This window comes from Perognathus longimembris, chromosome 22, assembly GCF_023159225.1.
Source record: "Perognathus longimembris pacificus isolate PPM17 chromosome 22, ASM2315922v1, whole genome shotgun sequence".
Lineage (NCBI taxonomy): Eukaryota > Metazoa > Chordata > Mammalia > Rodentia > Heteromyidae > Perognathus > Perognathus longimembris.
The window spans coordinates 23,434,218-23,455,464 of record NC_063182.1 but is presented as its reverse complement, the minus strand read 5'-3'; the positions used below and the strand labels follow the sequence as shown (position 1 = coordinate 23,455,464).

Below are 21,247 nucleotides of genomic sequence, written 5' to 3'. Positions count from 1 at the left end.
AATATTGAAAGGAAAAGATTGCCAGTGACTTCTGAAACTGAAGCTCTCGCCTCATCCGGGGCCTGTCTGGGCTGGGGGGGGGGGGGAGGGGAGGGAAGGGTGTGAGGGGTGTTATTTTTAAAGATCTGGCTTTATTAATACGTTAAGAAAGAGCTCCCTTGGCAGTATGTGTTCTCACAGCTCCAGCTCAGATCCTATAAAACATTCATGCTCCGAAAGCTGTTACAGAGAGCTGCCCCCCACGCACACCCAACTAGCCGCCCCAAGGGGAGGTTTCTGCCCTTCAAGGGCTGCTTCGACCTGACTGGCGAGTCTGGGAAGAAATCACTCCCACTCAGCTTCCTGACAACTACTCCTAGGTTCCAGGTCCACCGCCCCCCCCAAGTGCCACACGGGGCCGGGGGAGGGGGATGAGACTTCTGTTCAAAGACTGGGTGATCAAGACCCTTCTGGGAGCCCTTGTGACAGGAACTGGAGGAGAGGGCACTGCACGGACATCTTCAGGGGATCATACAAGGAAGCAAAGTTCGAACTCAAATTTCTGAGGCCCCAGCTCTGTCTTCCTGCCCTGAGGAGAGTCAGGCCCTCCAGCTGCTGGCTGCCATCCATTGTCCTGGGTTCAGAAGCATCTGAGTGACCATCTCCTCTTCTCCTTTTCTGCTTCTCTCCTTGCATGCCTCTCCAAAACCTCTCCCACAAGTTCCCAACTCTATTCAGGCTCCCAGTGCTGGCGCTTGGTCATTAAAACAGGCGAAGTGACCAGATGCTTAATGCCTAGAGACTCTGGCTGGTGTTCCCACCCCGCTGGGCACAGGGCTGCCCTCAGCCCCCACGAAGTCCATGACCCAGCCTCCCTGTCCTCTCCACAGACCACAGCCTAGGCGAAGCCTGGCCCCTGACACTTACAAAACCAAGGCAAGAGCTACTTTTAAGAAATGAATATAGCCAATGTGGTCTTGAACCTCAAATGCCGTCCCCCTGCCAAAACAAAAACAAAAACAACACCCCAAAACCCTTATGTTTGTACAGGTAGAAATTAACCAAGAAGGGTTTCTGCACTGAGACACAGGTCAAGCAACCAGACACATGGATTTTGCTAAATTCTTTTATTTTTGTTTAAATTTTCACTTCAATTTTAATTCTTGAAGAACAGCCTCGACAACATATATCGCACTCATTATAAGAAGCAAAGGGTTATATCAAAATTATTAGTATAGAATCACAGGAAATCTGGTTTGGAACCAGAAAAAAATACAAAACAGATATAGATACATAGACACAGGACAATTTTTATAATTATTTGGAAAATGTTATTTTCCCCTAATTCTTGTTTCCTTTTTTCTTTATGCGCATACGATGTTTAAATTTTACAAAAATGAAAATAAAGACTAGTATTTTACAAAATGAATAACAATGTTCAGTGTGTGTGTGTATGTGTGTGTGTCTGTGTGTGTCTACATAGGATTCAGTCCACTTCCATATGTGTTGTTTTCTGTACAGAATATATCCACATCCATCCACAATAAATCCTGGAAGGTCCATCAGTCTCCTTCTATTTTATTAAAATTTTCATGGTCCTCTCTTGCTTGTTTTTATTATTTTTTCATTTTCCCACCAGACACAAAATCCTTTTTCTTTTCTTTCCTTTCCAACGTGCTCACAGATCTGATCCTAAAAGAGTCTCTTTTTTTTTTGTTTTTCCTAGTTTGCAGCTCAGGATGCAGTTTTTGCAGAGTGACTGCTTCTGTCCCCAGCCCTCCTCCCCCTCGGCTGGCTTGCCTGGTCACCTCACCAGTTACCCGAGGCTTTGGGGTCCTTGGCCTGGGCGAGTCCTCTGAGTCTCTAGGGGGAGCAAGGGAAGGTGGGAAGTGCCCAAGGTCTAGGAGCACTGGATGGACATGTAAGGCCAGTTGAAGCTGCTCCCAGACAGTAACATATCTCGGATGAGAGTTTCGATGGGGGTTTTACCTACCAAGCGGACGAAGAAGAGCTGCTCAATGACAGAGGAGGACACTGTGCGCAGGGAGGGCAGTCGCAGCAGCAGTTTGCCGAAGCGGCTGGGCTGGTTGGGGTACTGGCTCCTCACATATTCTTCCAATGCACACTGCGACTTTTCCTGCAGGCTCTCGATGTGGGCGGCATCTGACAGGCCACAGGCATCTGCCAGAGCAGCCACAGGAGGAAGAGACAGGGAAAGGCGACACATGGTTAGGCCAGTGAGCAACAAGGGGACAAACAACATGCCATTATTACTACTTTTTTTTTTTAAGGAGAAAAGGTAAAAAGAAGAAATCAAAGAAAAAAAAAGAAATCCTCCCTTCTTGCTTTCTTCTTTACAATTCTCTTCCCCTTGCCCCTATACAAATAAAATAAATCACACACACACACACACACACACACACACACACACACACACACACACACACCCCACCTAGCCTAGGGGAGGAGGAGAGAGATGCATATACATGAAGAGGCAGCAACCTCTCTAGCCTCTTTGTTTTTCTTCTTTCACCTTTGGGTTAAATAATGTACGATGCTGGAGCCATGTTTGCAGTGTGTAGCAACCTGTTCTCGCCTGCAGGGGAGCATCTTTCTAGCTGTGCTCATTAAACGCAGGATTTTTGTCTCCTCTGCTCCTGATTTTGGGGTGTTCAAGACCCCTCAAAAATAAGCAACCTGCAGGCAGTTCTTAAAGACTTCTTGGAGTCATCTCTCAGACCCAAATGACCTCAACCAGAACGCTCAAGGAGAATGGAGATTGTGTAGTGAACACACGTGGCAGTGGTAAGGATTCTTGGGCTGCCAGTACCCAGAATCAGATCAAGTCTAGGCTTTTGCAATATAGGATTTAAGATCCACTATCTATGCACACAAGGATTCTGCAACAAATCCTCAGTGAGAATGTACACTACTATCTGTGCCTTAGATCAAGTAATTGAAAATTGGTCACATCTCTGTAAGCTGTATAATAATCAGAAAGAAATGTGGCTCAGTTACTCCAGGCTGTGGAAAGGAAACATCCTCAGTGATCAGACACAAAGCTGGGTTAGAGGCAGCAGTAGCAGCTATCTCAGACCTAGGGGAGTGGGGAATTAAGGAAGGATTTAGGAGATCGGTTTCCTGGGGCAGGACCAAGGGAGAAAAAGGCACCTCTATACAATTATGGCATCTCAACTCTATGTGTTTATATAATCACAACCAATGTCCTGCTTGGTCCTCTAAAAATATTTCAAGACCACAGAATATACTCTATTAATCAACTAGAGGTAAGCAAATAGAATCAGAGGAAGAGAGTGAGTGAGGGTTTCCTTTTTAGTCATATACCCATACTGTTTCTATATTAATAATAAATTTTTAAATCAGGATCACAGAAGAGCCCTTGGTCAGGAGGTCGACTAAAGATCAAAGACAGAGTTTGCTAATATGGAAATCTGGGGGAGAATTCATGTATAGCAATGCCCCCAAAAGGACACCACATGACTGTGATTGGCCAAAAGTGACCCCAAGAAGACACAACAAATGATTCAAAGCAATACTGGTGTCTCCTGAGTTTGGGAGTTTTCTGTCCTTGTGTTTTAAGAACTAGGATTCACAAAGCATTCTAATACCTTCATCTTCAAGGATGTGGCCTCCAGCAAAAATACAAATAAAACTAGTAATAATTTAAGAACTTCTGAGGCAAGTTTTCCTTTGACCCCAGATCCAAACTGAGCTCCTCAGAGATGTCTAATTGCTCCAGCCAGCTGGGTGCATGCATCCATGCTACCTGAGTTGGGGAGCCAGTGAGGTTTTATGAGCCAGTACAGGAGGTCTTTGGGGCTTCACTGCTTAGAAAGAGAACTCTGAGGGCAGCTTTTGGCTTTGCTCACTAAAATGGCCCCACTGAATGATCAATGTACAGACCCATATTTACACATATCTTGCTTTACACGCACTATCTGATCCTTATGCCATGCATTCCTCTCAGCCACACAATGAAATGTGAAAAGAACTCACTGATGTCCCAGCAGATTCTTTTAAAGATCCATACGGCATCTCCCCAGGTCAATAAAACAATGACCTGATACTTAGGATTACAGTTCTTCAAGTAAAAATCACTTTCTGAACTTCAAGTTAGGACGCTCCGAGAGGGACAAGCCCTGTGAAGTTCGGTATGGGCCCTGTGCTGGCCGCTTCCATTTCTTTTCTTCTTGGGGGTAGAATGCCTTTCCTGTAGCTAGGCCTGCCTGCCAGCTACCAGTTAGGCAGCCCTGCGACCTCTCTCCAGCAGAAGCCCCAGTGCTGGCCTGGCTTCTACACTGAGTGTTCACTTATTCTCCTGTGACAGGATTCTCCTAATTGTGGACACACATGGGTATGAACTCTCAAATCAATTAATTGGTGGGTTTGGTGGATAAGCTAGGTGAGCAGGGGATATGATGCAATACATATTTACACACCATGAGTTATACTTCAGATAAGGAGAGGAGATGGAATGTACAAAATCCATGTCTCACTTTTTATATGGTAGTGTCAATGTGGGAACCCTCAATATTTCTTCCACAGTGTATGGAAAAGAAATTATGTAAATAAATAACCATTACTGCTCAGGCCCTCCCGGCTTAGCCTTTGTAGTGCAGAGAATGTATTTCATGTTGTGCATTCAGAAGAGTTTAGTGTTCAGGAAATATAGATGTAATCAGCTGCCATAACTAGAAATCAAAGTTATTATTGTGCTGAAAATGGATTTATTGTATTTATGTTAACTAGATGGCTCTTTTCAAAGACAGTCTCATTTATTTGAAGGAATATTGAGGTATATGAATTAAGTAATCTTTTTTTTAAAGTAAGTTCAGGTCACGACCTAGTCTTTGGATGCTGTCCAGAATATTAAGGATTAAACATACCATCCGGAGGCCAAATGTGAAAACCACCATGGGGATCCCCGTGCCAGCTTCAAATACTTAGCCAGAGCAAACTACATTGGACAATATGTCTAAAACTGTCTTTTCCATCACTCAAAGTTTGCTTAAAAGTTGGATGACTTTGAGAAGGCTTACCATGAATTCCCTTCTGGCTGGCAATCAAAACAAGTTTAGTCAAAAGTGGAAATGTGTTGTATGGAGGGGAGGGTGAATTACTACTGACAGCTCTATTTCAATTTCCACATATTCTGGATGCATTCTTCCACCAAATAATGTTATTGTTCACTTTTAAGCACTCCTTGCACCTTCAGACTTGGTCCAAGAAACTTCTTTGCAAAACTTTTTTTTTTAAAAAGGACTACTTTTCATAGGAATGTTTTAGCATGAAAAGTTAAAAAAGAAAATCATGAATAATTCCACAGGGCTCCTTGCAGGCTGCACAGTCGTCCCCTCTCTCTGAGAAAGGGCATGGGATCAGCAAAGTCAAGGGTGTTCAAAGAACCTTAGGGGGAACTGGGACAGGAGAGGAGAGAGCTTTCTTGAGAAGACTTCTGTCCAGCTCCAAGTCACATTTCTGTTTCAAGACACCTCTCTGGATGAGATTTGTAAAACCCCAGCTTCTCTGACACTGGCTTGGTTCCTGATGAATTTGGCTAAAGAGCCTGGTAGTGGAAAGCCAGCCAGGCCCCAGGCCTGCCAGAGCTAAAGGAGCCTGGTCGCTGCTTCCCAGACTCTTTGTCACTTTTGAAAAACACGTTTCCATCAAGAAGACTTATTAAGATAAAATGCATTCAAACACCGAGGAGGCTATTCAATAAATCTTCCATTTGTTTTAAGGTTCCCACTTTATCCTCTTGCAAAGAAAACTCCCTCTCTTACTGGCGGACCTGCATTTGCACTGAAAGTAAAAGGGGGGCAGTCCAAGTCCATGGCTCTGGCCACCCTGCATACAAATGAGCCTCCCTTGTCTAAATAAATTATCTGCTGTTCAGATCGATATTAATACTACATTTGCTACATTACAATATTGTGCAAATTTAAGAGTCATTTTAATACAATGTAAATACGATTCTTCATGCATGAAAGCCAAGAAATATTGATAGATTATACCACCACTTACTGTTCAACTAGGCTTTGGGAAAGACGTTTGGCCATCTCTGCCCAAGAATGGTTTTAATTTGCCCTTTGGAGGGCCTGGCTCTCGGATAGATTTATTAGAAGGCTTTATTTGTTCTCTGAATAGAGGAATTAAAAACAATGGTGCCAATAATGGTGGTAAAACTGCAGCTAACCATATACTCAGTGGGCAGGGTCCAAGCCTCAGTCTAAGGAGCTCAGTTCCTCATGAGTCTCCTTTCTGGCTTTGTTTATATCTCCCCCCACCCCATTACCTGCTGTCCAGGGTGTTTATATGTTTCCCTCTTGCAGGTTACAATAATAAAAGGCGGGTAGCATTCTCTGAGCCTTAGACCAGAGACCTTCAAAGGCAACATTAATGCACTTTCCTTGAAGTTAATTTGAACCATCTATCATAAGAGAAATTGTTAACATGCGTGTTACTACCGCCTACACTTAATTTCATATTTTTAAGGCACTCTTGTACATTTCCAAGGTTTGGCGTGGTTTGCATAGCTGTGAAATTTATCTCCAGGCCAAGAATCTCTCCTGCTTGCGGGTTCTACAATATTGCTTTTGTTTTTTATCTTTCTTGTTTAGATCGAATCCGTTTTTTACGACCCTCAATAACCTCAGCAACTGCAAACATGAATGGTTTCCGATAAGGGGAAATCAGGCAGCAATAAAGCGGGATTATTTATGATTTATTTGTGGGTATTCTTCTCTGTCCTCCTCTTTCTGGGTCTCTTTTCTGTCGGGAAACTCATCCAGGGAGCGTGCCACACAGAGTAGGAAGCCACATTCCCACCTTTTTTCCCTTCGCTCTCCTCCCCCAGAAAAGCTCAGCTCTGGCTCACACATACACGTACACACACACACACACGCACACCACACACAGGCACACGCACCTCGCACACACGCGCAGCCAGCCAGCCCCACACACAACACCGCCTCCCCCACTCCCCAGACGCGCGCTCGCCCCAGCGCGCGGGGGGCCGGGCGGTCGGGACCAGGCCTCCGGCCGGCCGGCCCCGCGCCGCCTCGGCTCCCGCACCAGCGCCCGCCCAAGATGGCAGCAGCAGGGCCGCAGCGTCCCCGCGCCGAGGCCGCGGAGCCCGGCCGGGGCCGAGGTCCGGCGAAGGCCGCGGCGCAGCCTCCGGAGGCGCGGGGCGGCCCGGCTCGGCGCGGCCGGGGCGCCGGCGCCCGGCGCAGCCCGCCCTCCCCGCGGCCGCAGCCTCACCTGACGTGAACAGCACGATGGCTTTGAGGCAGCTGTACTCGGCCGAGTCGACGTGCAGCGCCTTGAGCTTCTCCACCTGTTCCTGAAAGATGCGGATGTGGTCCATGAAGGCCACGACGCGGTCGGCGGACATGGGCGAGGCGTGCAGGCCGGCGGCGGCCAGCAGCGGCGCCACGTGCAGGGGCATGGAGCACTGGGCCGCGTTGAGCACGAACAGCTCGCTCCAGGTGAGGCGGAGCAGGGACACCTGGTCGGTGATCTGCAGATCCGGGAAGAAGGGGATGTTGCGGGCCCACTCGACGGCGCTGAAGAGCAGGCGCGCGGCCAGCTCACAGATGTTCTCGATGCCCATGATGTTGTTGGGCTGCATGCACTGGCTGCCATAGCGCGACGTGGGGTAGGGCTCGGCGCGCAGCAGCAGCGAGATGTAGCCCGACAGGTAGCAGTGGCCATTGAGAGGGTCCCCGTTGGTGAGTGCGTACTGGCCGGGGTTGGGCTGGGTTGGAGGCATTCTTCCTCGCTGAACCGCTGACAAAAAGAAAGAGAGAAAAGAGGCAATGTGCATCCAGAGGGCTTGCAAACATCGCCGAGCCACAGCGCACCCCACACAATGCAGCGGCTCCTCTCGCAGCCCCACGCGCCCCGGCCCGGCCCGTCCTGGCCCGCTGCTTCGCAGTCACTGCCCCCTCTGCCAGGAGATCCGGGGCGAGCCCCTCCAGGTCGGTGCTCAGGGTGTCCACACAGCCTTCACCCCGGGCCACCTCAGCCGCGGGGGAACTAGGCCTGACAGCAGGGCCCCGAGCTTGGCGAGGCCCAGAAAGTGCCCCCCAATCCCTGGGCTAGGAAGGAGGAACACATAAATAAATAAATGCAACCCCACTCACCCCCAGAATGAACCAAATCAGAGAGAGAGAGAGAGAGAGAGAGAGAGAGAGAGAGAGAGAGAGAGAGAGAGAGAGAGAGAGAGAGAGAGAGAGAGACCTGAGAAAGGTTGTGGTTAAAGACAAATGCCTGGCGGCCTCTTCATTTGCACAAAAAAATAAGCAGCATTTTACTCACAAAATGTTACCAAATTTTCCAAAAATATTACAGAATTACCCTTAAAAGACACCCCACGTTACACCCTCTACTAACCATTTACAACTTTTGAGAACAAGTACCCTCCACCCCTCTCTTCTCCCCTCTTCCTGGTCGCCCCATATGAAGTTCTCACTATTAAAAGCAACAGAAAATGAAAAAAATTCAAGAGAAAAGTTGAACTTACAGTAGCCAAACATTATTGAAAAAAGTGGGAAATACAATTAATGTCTGTCCTGAGCCGTGCACTGCAACCTGCAGCCAGCTTTTGCACAGTGAGCGCAGGAGCTTGCAACTGCGAAAACACTGGATTCATTAACCATCTGAATGCAAAACGTAAGCATGCTTTGAGTTCTTAAAGCTGACCAAAGTTTTTTTTTTTAATGTGTATGTTTTACTTCAACAGTGCCAGCATTTTAAATTGCCAGGTAAACAAAGACAACTTCACGAAAAGTTAGGGCTACTAAACTCTCTCCCCCAACAAATTAATATAGATATGTCCATGTCCATGTAGCTGTCTTATTTCAGGTTGTATAGCATTTTCTTAAGTTTCTTTTGATTCTAATTTCAACACAAGTTCCAGTGTAATTTAAGCTCTTGAAGCATAATGGCAGAATACTTTTTTTTCTAATTATAGTTTTGAACTTGGCAGTTATTTTTCAATTAAATGAGAGCACAATTCAAAGTTGTCTTTTTTCCCCCCCTTCAGATGCCTACAAAATCTCCCTGGAGCAAGAAATGAAGTCGTCATATTTGCCTTCTTCTTGAGATCTGAAGGAATTCAATTTCTTTCCTTGTAGCATATAAAATATAATTTTAAAGTCAATTACAAGAAGGAGTAATCTGCATTCTGTAAAATTGACTGCTTCACTAATTTGACTATAAGACTTCTTCAATGATTGTCAGGAGATAAACTTTAACTATAAACCGCGAAATAAATTAATCAGAAAAGTGCTGCATCTCTTGCCACATGAACATGAAGCATATCTAAATATAACATCAAAAGTTGTGTTTTTTTTAAACACAACACCATACAACGTAAAGATTAAATGATGTTGAAGCTCATGCCAGCTGCAGTCTATGCATTATGACCAAATCAGAGGGATTGGTAAATGGCGTTGTAAATTGTAATTTGTATGCTTTATTTAAGCAGAGGGTGGAGTTTGATGAAGAAATAAAACGAGTATCATGCTTTAAAAAAATGACACTACTATGAAAGCAGGGTTCAGTCAGAAACTTTCCTTTCAAAGTAGAAGGGTGAAAACAAGGCCACAGCTCTGGAGGAGGCGGCCCCAGCCTCGTGAGGAGGAGAGGGAGCCAGTGAACAGGCCAGGAGCCCCCCTTCCCCCCTAATTAGACCTACAAGTGCAATAAATCTCACTCCTCTTTTTCCCAGCTAAGCTTCCAAAAGGATGATCATGGCTGCAAGGAATCTGGTTCAGGGTCCTCCAGCCTCCAGCCCTCTCCCATGATAAATAAAGGCTGTGCAGAAGTGGAGGGGGGGAGGGAGTGGAATGAAAAACAACAACAATAATAACACCACCAACACACCACGAAAACACAGAAACAGTTTTCTGGGGTAAAAATAAGCCCCCCCCCCCAGCCCAAGTTCATGCCAGCATCCTCACGCACACGCGGGAAAAGACACACACACCGAGCACATCCAACAGAGGAAGGGAGGGGATTTGAAGCCACAGCTCACGATTCCAGGGACACAATCCTAAGCAGGCAGCGGGCGGGGTGGGGGAGCCGGGGAGAGGAGCGCAGGCCGGGAGGGGGAGGCAGCGGCAGCGAGCTGGGGAGGGGGGGGGACGCTTGGGGGAGGAAGGGAGCGGGGATCGGGGAAGCTGGGACCGGCCGGGAGCACAGGAGCCCCAAGCCCGTGTAGCAGCCACCCAGACAAGAGAGAAAGAAAGAGAGCCAGGGAGGCGGGTGAAGCGCGGGGAGAGCAGAGAAGAAATATTCACCTTCCCGCCTCATGCCCACTTTGAGGCACTTCTTGAGGCGGCAGTATTGGCACTGGTTGCGGTGGTGCTGGTCGATGGGACAGTTCCTGTTGGCACGGCATGTGTAAGTTAAGTTCCTGCGGACGCTCCTCTTGAAGAAACTTTTGCAGCCCTCGCAGGTGAATTGGCCGTAGTGCTTGCCGCTCGACTTGTCCCCGCACACCACGCACTCGATGTGCTGCTGGCTCTGGCCCGAACCAGGCGGGCCCTGGCCCTTGTCCCCCGCCGTGCCGGGGGTGGCGGGCGCTCCAGGCTGGCCCGGGGTCTGCGGCGTGTGCGGCGCGCCGGAGCCCGCCTGCTGCTGCTCGCCGGCGCCGCCGCCGCCGCGGGCTGCCTGCGCTGCGGGGTTGGGGCCGCCGGGGTTGCCCCCGGCCACGTCGTCCTGCGGATCTCGCCAGCTGCTAACTACCATTGCCATATCTTTGGGCCCGGGGAGCGCTGGGGGGGAGCCGAGCTGCTCGCCGAGGGCCGCGGGGCGCGCGGGCGCGCTGGGAGGGGAAGGGGAAGGGGAAGGGGGGAGGGGGAGGGGGCGGGGGGCCCACCGGGCGCCCCGGGGTCGCGGGAGCCGAGCCCGAGCCGGGCACCGGCCGCTGCCTCCGCCGCCGCCGCCGCTGCCGCCGTTCCTGCCTCGGCCGCCCCGCTGCTGCTGCGCGCCCGCCCGCCCTGCTGGCGTTTTGTTGTGGTTCCTGCTGTTTTCTTTCTCTCTTTTTGCAGCCCCCCCAGGCTCTCAGGCTCCCCCCCAACACCCCTGCTCCCCTCGCCCGCTCCCCCCCGCGCTCCGTTCCTGGGGGGGCCGCGCTCTCTTCCCCCCCTCCCCACCCCCCGGCGAGCAAGCTCCCTTCTCTCGCTTTTTTCTTCTTCCCCAAGTTGCAAAATCAGAAATGGCACAGGCGGCAGCCGGGAGCGGCGCGGGGCGCAGCGCCGGGGGCGGCGGGCATGGGCCACGGCGCGCGCACACACTCGCCCTCCGCCTCGCCCGCACCCCCGCGCACACACGCACACACACGCGCGCACACACACACACACTCGCGCACACACTCGCTCACCCGCGCCGGGCGCCCGCCCGCCGGCTGGCCGCTCGGGCTAGGCGCAGCTCGCGGGCTGAACCGACATAGAGGAAGGCGGCGAGGGCGGAGGCGGCGGCGGCAGAGGAGGAGAAGGAGGAGGTCGCGGCTGCCGGCGCCGCTGGAGCCGCCGCCTCAGCTGCTGCAGCGAGCGCCGCTGGAGGAGCGGGGCCGGGGCCGGGGCCGGGGCCGGAGTCCGGGCTGGAGTCGGAGCCGCTGCTCGAGCGCGAGCCGAGGCCCGGGCCGCCCGCGCCGCCGCCGCTGTCCCGGCGGGAGCCCTCGCCGGGGCTCGGGAGTGCAGGGAGCGGGGTGAGCCGAGCCGGACACGGGGCGAGGCTGCTGGCGGCGATCAGGGCGCGCGGGTGTCGGGGGGCCAGGTCCAGGGCCGGACGCAGCCAGCCATTCAGGAAGGCAGTGCTGGAGAGCGGGAGGCAGCCGGCGAGGAAGATCACACACTTTGCTCTTTTTGTTGTGCCGGTGGCGCCGGGCTCTCGCTGCCTTCTTCTTTCGGGAGGTGACGGAAGGGGGAGAAAAATACGGGATAATTCACGCCGGCGACGAATTCACAGCGAAACAGAAAAAAAAAAAATAATCAGAAGAAAATAATTGAAAAAAAAGGAAAAAGAAAAAGCGAGAGAGACATCCAAAGTAGGTCGAATAAATAATCCTCTTCCTCTTTCTTGCTCCTTCTTCTGCTTCTTCTGCTATAACACACAGAGCTAGTTAAAAAACCCTGGAGATCGCCCAAAAATGTTCTTTTTTTAGTATTTTAAATAAGTGCTCTTCAGCCGGGAACCAACACCCTCCCTCCAAAAAAAATCATATATGTATAAAATAACGATAAGAAGAATACGAAGGGGGTGCCTCCTCCTCCTCGGATTTTTTTTTTTAAAGTTTAGCCCTCTCTCTTTGCAGGAATGGAGTAAAGGAGACAAGAAGGAGGGAGAGAAAGGAAAGAAGGAGAAGGGGAAACAACTAGTAGAATATGTAAGAAAAGAGAAGGGGAGAGAGAGAGTAGAGGGCGAGAGAAAAGAGGGTGAGAGGGTGAGAGAGAGAGGATAGGAGGGGGGAGAGAGGAGAGAGAGAGAGAGAGAGGAGAGAGAGAGAGAGAGAGAGAGAGAGAGAGAGAGAGAGAGAGAGAGAGAGAGAGAGAGAGAGAGAGAGACCCAAAAATTGAATGCGTTTAAACGAGAGGACTCGCAGAGCAATGTTTCCGAAAGGGGGATCTGCGCGAATGTCTGTATATAGTGAACTTTGACACTACTATTGAAACTGACACGTTTCTATGGAGATCGCTGCCTTATATGGAGCTCGTGTCAAGGAGCCAAGAGAAGGGCTGCTGGCAACTGATAATCAAAGGCGACTGACTGGTCAGAGCCCCGAATAAGGGGGGAGAGAAAATGGGAGGCTAAGGTTAGCCAAGCCTCCTGCACGCCATTGGTTGGACAGCCCCTCCCCCTCCTCTTTTCCTTTCTTTCTTTTTTTTTCCCCCTCCCTCTTAGCTACCTACAGTCTGGGATGGCGAGGGGAGGAGGAGAGAAAGTGAGGGGGGGGGTGTGCTTCTGACAAGCGCAATTTACATTGAGATCGCCCTGCGCTGCTATTTACTCTGAGACCTGATTAGTATGGGTCGTCTATGGTCACACACACACACACACACACACACACACACGAGGGGGGAAGGGATGGAGAGGGGAGAATGCTTTGAGATGGTTGACAAAACGAGGACGAAAAAGAAATTATATTTATTTCATCTGAAAAGTTTTTAAAATTAGATTTATGAGCGTAAAGGTAGTGCCATTGAAAATATTAGAAAAAAATTTTTTTAACGAGAATGAAACCCATCATTTTAATGATTTGTGAAATGTTCTGAGTTTGGATGATTTTTCTTGTTTCTCATAAAAGCTTAATCCTACTCTAGATTCTGCTTATTATATATCTTTTTAAGAGAAAAGATAGGCTCTTCTTATATTGATCCAACATGTATCTTAGTTTTAAAGGTTTAATTATGACAAAGCCACTCGCGAAATTTGCAGCTGTTGCCACACATTTAAAGCCAACCCACGGTTTCCTATGCATCCTAAAGATGATTCTAAAATAAACTTTTAAATCAATCGGGGTTTCCTTCTTTAATATATATAAATATATATATTTAAATGCCTAGGTTAAGAACTCCAAACAATGCTTCCATAATGATCAATAAAACAGTAAGTCCACACATTGTTGGGGGGGGGGCTGTTAGTACTGCCAAGTCAGAGTCTCAGGAAAAGAGCAAAGGAAGGAGGAGAAGGGGAGGAGAATGGAGAGAAGGAAAGAGAACTGGAGTGTGTGTGTGTGTGTGTGTGTGTGTGTGTGTGTGCGTGCGTGCGTGTGCGTGCGCGCGCGCGCGCGCTCCAGTGTGATGGGGGAGGTTAAGATACCGAGACCCCATTCCCGAAGGTGATTGGTCGCGGGAGGAGGGGCCGGCGGGAGGAGCGGTTCCGCCGCGGGGCCTGCAGGAATCGCTGGCTCCGGCTGCCACCTAGCGGACGGGAGCCTCTGGCGGGGAGCAGGCAGCCAAGTCCCTCCTCCCCTCCCCGCAGGCAGCCGGTGCCTTTTCTCCAAACCCAGACAAGCACTTTGAAAATTCTTTCAATGGATTTTTTTTCCTTGAAAGATCGTACTGGGGGGGAAAATGATACTTCTATTAGTTACATATTCTCCAATCCCACACTCGCCCCCCCCTCGTGCTGAGATCGCTCCCCTAGGCAGGCTCCGGCGGGCGCGGAGCGGCGCGGAGTGACAAAGCCGCCGCCGCCGTCACCGGCGTGGGAGTCGCGCTCGTCCGCCCACCCCTCGACTCTGGAGAGCGTAAAAGTTTGGCTCTGCTCGTGCGTCCCGGGCTCCATGACGCCCTCAGGTAAACTGGGGGGGGGGGGGAGTCAGTGGACTCCCACCACGCTGGGTGGGCAGGGGAAGGGGTGTTGGGGTTTGGGGTTGTTTTATTTGGTTGGTCACCGAGGAGGGTGTGGGAAGCACCGTGTGTTTAGGGGTGCGCCTTACGCTTCTTGGGCTCACGAGCGTGGGCTCCCCTCAGGCGTCGACCACCGGTGCGTGGCGAGCGGTGGTCTTTTAAAGAGCCTGCAGTCGAGGTTTGCTCACGCCTTCCCGCGAGCCCCGGGAGGCGGGAGAACCGGGAGACTGTCAGTGCTCTCCGCGCGCGGGGGCGGCCCCGTGTGCGCCCGCGAGCCAGGGGGCGCCGGGGTGGGGGGCTCCGGAGCCACGCGCGCAGCTCCCCCGGTCAGTCGACGGCAAAACGAACACGGTTTAAGATATACCCAGAAGGGGAGGAACGAGAGAGAGCGAGCGAGAGAGAGCGAGCGCGAGAGTAGTGTATACAAATTCTAATTTTTCCCCCTATACTGTCAGAGGCAGGGAATCACGAGATGAAGCTGGCAGTAAGGGGGAGCAAGAGCGAAAGAGAGCGAGAGCAAGCAAGAGAGAGCGAGCCGAGAGAGAGCAAGAGCGAGAGAGAGCAAGAGAGAGAGAGCGAGAGCGAGAGAGAGAAAGAGAGCGAGAGAGCGAGAGAGCCAGAGAGCGAGAGAGAGAGAGAGAGAGAGAGAGAGAGAGAGAGAGAGAGAGAGAGAGAGAGAGAGAGAGAGAGAGAGAGAGAGAGAGAGAGAGAGAGCGAGAGAGCGGCAGCAGTGATCCAGGGCCGGAGGCCCGCTGGGTGCGGGGTCCGCCGGCCCAGTCACCCTCCGGACCCCGGACGGGGCGTCGTGGGCACCGGGAGCGCGGCTTGGCCACGTCCAGCCCTAGCAGGCAAGTAGTGCGCTGGCTACCGTTGCTTTGAACTTGGGCTTGGCGGCGCGGTCAAGCAGGAAGGCTAGCCTAATTCCTTCGGCCTCCGCCAGCAGGAGCTGGAATGCGGGCAGCTGGAGCGGGACGAAGAGAACTTTCCGCGGGGCCTGCTCCACCCCTGGTCCCGCCTGGCCCCACTCGCGCCGAGGCTTGTCCTTGGAGGTGAGGTGAGGCTCCCGCCCGCCGGGCCACATCAGTCCAAATTCAAAACAGGCTCCGCTCCCCTCCCCCCTGCCAAACTCCGCCCTCCCCTCCCCCGGCTGGAAATGGCTGCGGGCTTGGCGACCGGGGACTGCGGACCCCTTAAGTTTGGCATTGGCGCGGCCTTTCCCTGCCCACGCCGGGCCGGAGCTGCGCGTGGACCCCCGGCCAGGGACGCACACCTTGGACAGAGGCGGCCGCGATTTGCGAGCTCGGCTCGGCCGCCCACCTGCGGGTGCCGCTCGTGACGCGGGGCTTCGGGGAAGGCAATCGATGGCTGCCTGTTTGATGTGGGCGATTGTGTCAGCAGATTAAAAGGGACATCAGCGGTTCCCCCAAGCGGAGAACCGGCCGGCGGCGAGAGAGAGGGGGGAGGAGGGGAGAGAGAGAGAGAGAGAGAGGAGGGAGAGAGAGAGAGAGAGGGAGGGAGGGAGGGAGAGAGGGAGAGAGATAGAGGGAAAGAAAAGAGTGAGGGAGGGAGAGAGAGAGAGAGAGAGAGGAGAGAGAGGAGAGAGAGAGGGAGGGAGGGAGAGAGGAGAGAGAGAGAGAGAGAGAGGGAGAGAGAGAGAGAGAGAGAGAGAGAGAGAGAGAGAGAGAGAGAGAGAGAAGCAGAGCCAGACTCTAGGAGCTGAGGCAGTCGGGGTTGGGGGCGGGGCGAGGGTCGCCTCCCAGGGGTGGGGAACCAGTGCGTGCGCGTGTGTGCGTGTGTGTGTGAGTGTGTGTGTGTGTAAGGAAGAGCCTCAATTAAAACCAACAAGAACGCTTTACCCCCGGAGCAGGGCAGGGGCGCGCGTTTGCGTCAGAGGGCGTGCAAGGCGGGCTCGTGGGGCGCGAGAGGGGCAGGGACGTTGGAGTGGGGGTGCGGACAACACAGGGACTGCGCCCCCCAGGCTGGGTGGGCTGCAGAGTGAGGCGCCCTTTCATAGACGCTCTGGCCCAGCCAGGGTCGGTCCTGAAAGACAAAAGTACCTGCTGAGCCTCCGGGAAAGCGGTGGCGTCTACCCGTCCGCACTGAAGACTCCCCCTCCCTCACCAAACCTCTCAACTTGTAAAAGGCCTTTGGCACCCAGCGTGACCCCAGGGGTGGGGGCTGTGGATCTCTCAAGGCTCCCGGCGGAGCTGGAAGAGGAGGTGCGGAGGCTGGAACCGCCGGAGCGGGGGTGGGCCGCGCTCCCAGCAGCGGAAGTGCTCCGCGCCTGGGGGACTCGGCGGCCGGCGCGCTTGGGGGTGGGAGGAGGGGTCTTTTGAGAGAAGGGCTGGGGCGAAATCGCGACTTAGTGAAGAAGGCCTGTTCTCCTGTGAGTCTGGTAGGCTCTAGCAGTACTTAGCACTCCATTACTTTTCAGAATTCAGTGCAGCACTCTTTCCAAACGCCGCGAGCATCTCCTCCGGCAAAATGATTGTGGTGGAAGGGCTGAGAGGTCAACTGAGGTCCTGGGGATCCATTCAAGGCTGAGGTTTGATACTGACACAACTCAGCATATTGGTCCTGAGTCTAATGTACACCCCCCCCACCCACACACACACCCAAGAAGATGAGGATATCTGCTGTTGGATAGAGCACCTAATCGAAAAGTGATCGATCACATTGTTCGAGGGGATCCGGATCCCCAACTGTGGAAATCCGCAACATGTGTCCGGACTCGCTCAGCTACAGAAGCAGAAAATGCTGCTGCCGTTTATGTCCTTCTTCTACCCATCCCCTCTTCCCTATCGCTGGCTCTCTGATCTCTATCCCGGCAAACTTAAATCAAGTTTAAGTAGGGTTATTAGACTGAGACCCGTGTGGCCCAGCCTCAGATCCATCTGGCCTGAAAAAGGCCGGGGCAGGCCGCAGCAGTGGGGTGGGGTTCTCTGGGGCAGGACTCTCTCCAAGCCCCACCCCCAAGGTTAGACGGGAAGGTCTCGTGGCCTAGCCGCTAGGCCTCCTTTCTGGGGTCTTGTTTCTGCCTTTCTGATTCCCACAGCCCTGTTCAATGCACCGAGGCCTCCAAAGGCAGTAAGAAACCATGTTCGGCTTGGGGCAAGGAATTAGGTTGTAACCTCACAATACCCCTTGCGGGCTGCTAGCATCATGGCTGGGGTTAATCACTTTTAAAAAGCGCTGCCACACAACACTTGATCTTTTCTATTCCGACAGCCTGCAAATAGCTGTGATCTGTTGGGAGAGAAGAGAAGCAGAGCTCTGTAGCTAACCACACAGTACTGACTTTGAGTTCCAGGCCTGAGAGTGTGAATCTATTCAATCTCTCTAACTAATTAACATATACACCTCCATATCTTTAAGATGTAAGATGTACCCCGAACTATTCTCCACTAATCCTTTGGTCTCGCTGAAATAAATTGGTGTTTTGCAATCTCAAAAGACAGATCATTTTCTTTTTTGGGTTTTTGGTAAATTACACTGAACAGAGGTAGCACTGTACAAGCGTTTTCTGAATGTTCAGACCAGATAGGTAGAGAAAATTCTTGTATATATTTTTTCCTTATCCCTAAGTCGTTAAAAACAGACTTATTCTGGCAAGAGAGCCACAGGATAGAAATAGTCCTGTTTTATCAAGCTCATCTAGAGTGATGAACATGCTTGGAACCATTGGAAGAAAGGTCAGTCTCTCTGATCTCGATGCAGACTGTTCCCAAAGAGCTTATTTTAAAAGTACCAAATCAATTAGTCTCCCTTGGCATGAGATTAAAGCCAGGAAGAATACAGTTGAAGAAGACGTATTTAAAATGGTCTCGCATGGATCTTTTGGAGGAAAGGGCAGAGGAATACCCACCTACTGTTTTGTGATTACTAAATGACAAAAACAAAACAAAAAGCCTCAATCTAGCTTAGAACACCACCCCCCATGATCTAACTCGGTCTGCTTTTGAGCCGACCAGCTGCAGAAAAGTTCTGCTTTTGTCAACATGAAAACCAGGGTGGAAAGGCCAGGTTAGGAGTCGGGTTTCTGTTGGACTGTCTACTCTCAGCCTGCCTGCGTAGTTCAAGGGACCATGGACCTGGTAGGCTATCACTTTGGTAGCCCAGGCATTTCTGCTTTGTCACCTTTGGGTCGAAAAGCTCAGCGAGAAGTGCTTTACCTTAGTAAGTGGTTTAGTTTTCGATCTCAAATGAGCTACTTAAAAAAAAAACCCCAACAACAACCATGTGTTTTGGAAAAGAAAGATAAGGGAATCTCCCCCTTTGTGCCTGTTAGAGGGCCCAGGAGTAGTAACAACCATGAAAGGGGATAGGAGAGCAACCGCTGACCTTGGGATGCAAATCAAGTCACTTTAGGGGAGGAAAACTGACAGTCATTTCTAACACATCAGAAAAATCAGAGCCAGAATATTTACCTTTTCTAAAAACTAAGTCTTGGCTAGCTATGTAAAAAGAAAGATCTGGAGACTTTTATGTTACCAACATATTTCTTTTTTCTTTTCTTTATCCATGCCCAAGTTGACTGAAGAGTAACTGCCTGACTGTTCTTTCCAGGGAAAATAGGTTGGATTTGGATGAAAAGTTGAAGTTTTGAAATGAGTTTGAAGGTTGTTAGAGTACCCTGACAATACAATCAACTGTAGTATGTAATCATTTCTCTTAATAGTTACCTGTCAGAGCAAGTATTTTACTGCAGGATTAACCCATCCAGAGTAGATCTGAGGTGGACATTTCACTGACTAAAAAGACTGCTTGAATATGTTTAAGTCTTTAATGCCATTTTTTTTTCACTGCTATGACATAAACTGGTGAGAGAATTGACTAGAAAACCCAGCAGATCTGCTGGGTAACTATAGCCATACCGCAATTGCATTTACCTAACAGAAAGTTGATTTAAATAGTCAATCTAATATTTCCTTCTAAACTGTCAGTGGAAAGATATGTTTATCACAGTGTCCTCTGTCACTGGGGAGAGGGGTGTAGGTATAATTTAAGTGAATAAGAGGGAGCATAGTATACCACTGATACAAACCACATGGAGCAGTAAATAATTATGCCCTGTGTTAGGCTATGTGTATTTTATTTATCCATGTTAGAGGTTCAATGTACTTCATCTGTAGGGGGAGTTAATAAAGTATTCCAAATGCATGGTCTAACAAAACTCAGGGTAGTTCTATGTTTATTGTTAACCCCTTGCATGAAATCTTCTGAAGCTGAAAAGAGAAAGTAAAGGGCTTTGTGTTAGTTGATCCTTGGCTATTCTAGGGCTCAGGTTGGTGTGAAAGGGATGAGGAGGTCACTTGAAATCTCCTTTTATCTACTCTTATTTTCTCTCTGGATCAGCAACTTTGAATAGACATCATCTAATCGCTGTTAATGGAAAGAAACTATGGGAGCAACAAAAATGCCTTTACTCCAGAAGTGTGAATACATGCGTGCGGACAGCTAGCTGAGCTCGCAGAGAACTGCATCTCTACACAGAAAAGCTTAGAGATTTTTCAGGGTGCATGGATGTATACATACATATATTTCCTATATATTTTGGGGATGGTGGGTGTATTATTTTGTACTTTATGTGAAACTACACATCCACAACCACATTTAGAGTCTCTATCAAGTTGAGGCGATACCTTTGGCAAATTATTATTTCTGCTTTTTCTTATTCTCAAACTTAGCCATATTTAGGTTCTGAAAAGAGCAAATAATTCAGAACTCAATGGCCAGCCTTTTAGAGAAGTCATATTATTTTCTTCTGTTTTCAAGTGGAAGTCAAATTGATAGCATTTCTCTTCTGAGGAGACATGAGTGACACGTGGCGAGTAGTAGGTTAAAACTCGACCTTTTAATTTTTTCCCAAAGATCTTTTTTCTTTTTGGAACTGCTTAGAATTAATTGATTAAAGTACAATAAGCAAGTGGAAACCAAGAACCCAACATTAGATGATTAAATTTCTTTTTTTGATATGCATACTGATTTCCAAATCCTTGAAATGGGATAAACAATTACAGTTTGTTTAAAAATAGAATTAGTTTAGTAGTTCTCGTGCTGAGTAAAATCATTCAAGTTGTCCTCTTTAGGTGTTATGTTTATTTTTATAAAAGAAACATGAATGCTGAATATAAATAGCTGCCCAGAAAAAGATATTTTGATGTCCAGGACTAGAAGCATTAAGTTTTACCTCCTAAGAAGAGCGCCACACATTCTTTTCGAAGCAGAATCCACATTGCTCTCAAAGCCTTGGACAGTTTGCAATAAATTCCTTTAAGGGAGTACTGGGTTCCCAGGGCTACAAGTCCTCATCTCAACCTGTCAACCCCTCCACTCCCAGACTCACATCCCAGAGACCCTCGGCTGTCAGGGCTGGGACCTCGAGTCCTCCCCTCCCCCAATCAAGCAGCCGGAGTTCCAAAGTTAGAAGTTGGGTGGGGGAGGATTAACCCCTCTTTAACTCCCTCTCTCCCACCCTCAGATCCCAACTGTTAGGTTTCCTGGTGAATGGGAGCATGGGAGCCCCGCTGTCCAATAAAGAGTAAATTAGGTAGAAGAATCCCAGCAGCTAGATATTTGGAAGCTCCAATGGGGTTTCAAACCAATGTTTAACCTGTTTTCCCCACTCACTGTGCAGAAATCTTGGATCTGTTAGGCTTCACTTTAGGAAGGAAGGAAGGAAAGAAGGAAGGAAGGAGGAAGAAAGGGATAAGGAAAGAAAATTAAAGACAGAAATAAACACAAAGAAAGTCACCGAGAAGCCTGTTTCGAGAGGGAAGTGGCTTTATGCCAAAGCTCCTGAAGGACAAGGCGAGGCGCATGACCTTTCTATTCTTTTTCTTCCCTCTGGCTAGCTCAGGAAATAGGTTCCCTCTTTCTGTCAGTTG

At 50.0% G+C, this 21,247-nt stretch overlaps 2 protein-coding genes across 3 annotated transcripts; one reads left to right on the top strand and one right to left on the bottom strand.

Annotated features, from left to right (window-relative positions):
* Positions 1 to 1,087: 1,087 nt before the first annotated feature.
* Nr2f1 (nuclear receptor subfamily 2 group F member 1) lies at positions 1,088 to 11,055 on the bottom strand. Of its 2 annotated transcripts, none has more exons than XM_048331298.1 (3): positions 10,305 to 11,055; positions 7,261 to 7,788; positions 1,088 to 2,160 (listed from the first exon to the last, which is right to left on the bottom strand). In XM_048331298.1, the coding sequence occupies exons 1-3, from the start codon at positions 10,759 to 10,761 to the stop codon at positions 1,880 to 1,882; spliced, it is 1,266 nt and encodes a 421-aa protein (XP_048187255.1). In that variant the 5' UTR covers positions 10,762 to 11,055; the 3' UTR covers positions 1,088 to 1,879. The 2 variants fall into 2 exon arrangements, with proteins under 2 accessions (XP_048187255.1, XP_048187256.1); XM_048331299.1 differs by lacking the exon at positions 10,305 to 11,055 and adding an exon at positions 8,525 to 9,016.
* Positions 11,056 to 11,224: 169 nt separating this feature from the next.
* On the top strand, positions 11,225 to 12,172 carry LOC125339945 (translation initiation factor IF-2-like). Its single transcript, XM_048331308.1, has 2 exons — positions 11,225 to 11,329; positions 11,459 to 12,172. The coding sequence occupies exons 1-2, from the start codon at positions 11,225 to 11,227 to the stop codon at positions 12,011 to 12,013; spliced, it is 660 nt and encodes a 219-aa protein (XP_048187265.1). The 3' UTR covers positions 12,014 to 12,172.
* The last annotated feature ends 9,075 nt before the right edge of the window (positions 12,173 to 21,247 follow it).

Coding starts and splice junctions, on each gene's coding strand:
- Nr2f1 (XM_048331298.1), bottom strand. CDS start 10,761: ATGGCAATGGTAGTTAGCAGCTGGCGAGATCCGCAGGACGACGTGGCC. Junction 7,789..10,304: donor AGTGGGCATGAGGCGGGAAG/GTGAATATTTCT, acceptor TCTTTTTGTCAG/CGGTTCAGCGAGGAAGAATG. Junction 2,161..7,260: donor CATCGTGCTGTTCACGTCAG/GTGAGGCTGCGG, acceptor CTGCTCTGGCAG/ATGCCTGTGGCCTGTCAGAT.
- LOC125339945 (XM_048331308.1), top strand. CDS start 11,225: ATGGCACAGGCGGCAGCCGGGAGCGGCGCGGGGCGCAGCGCCGGGGGC. Junction 11,330..11,458: donor TCCGCCTCGCCCGCACCCCC/GCGCACACACGC, acceptor GAACCGACATAG/AGGAAGGCGGCGAGGGCGGA.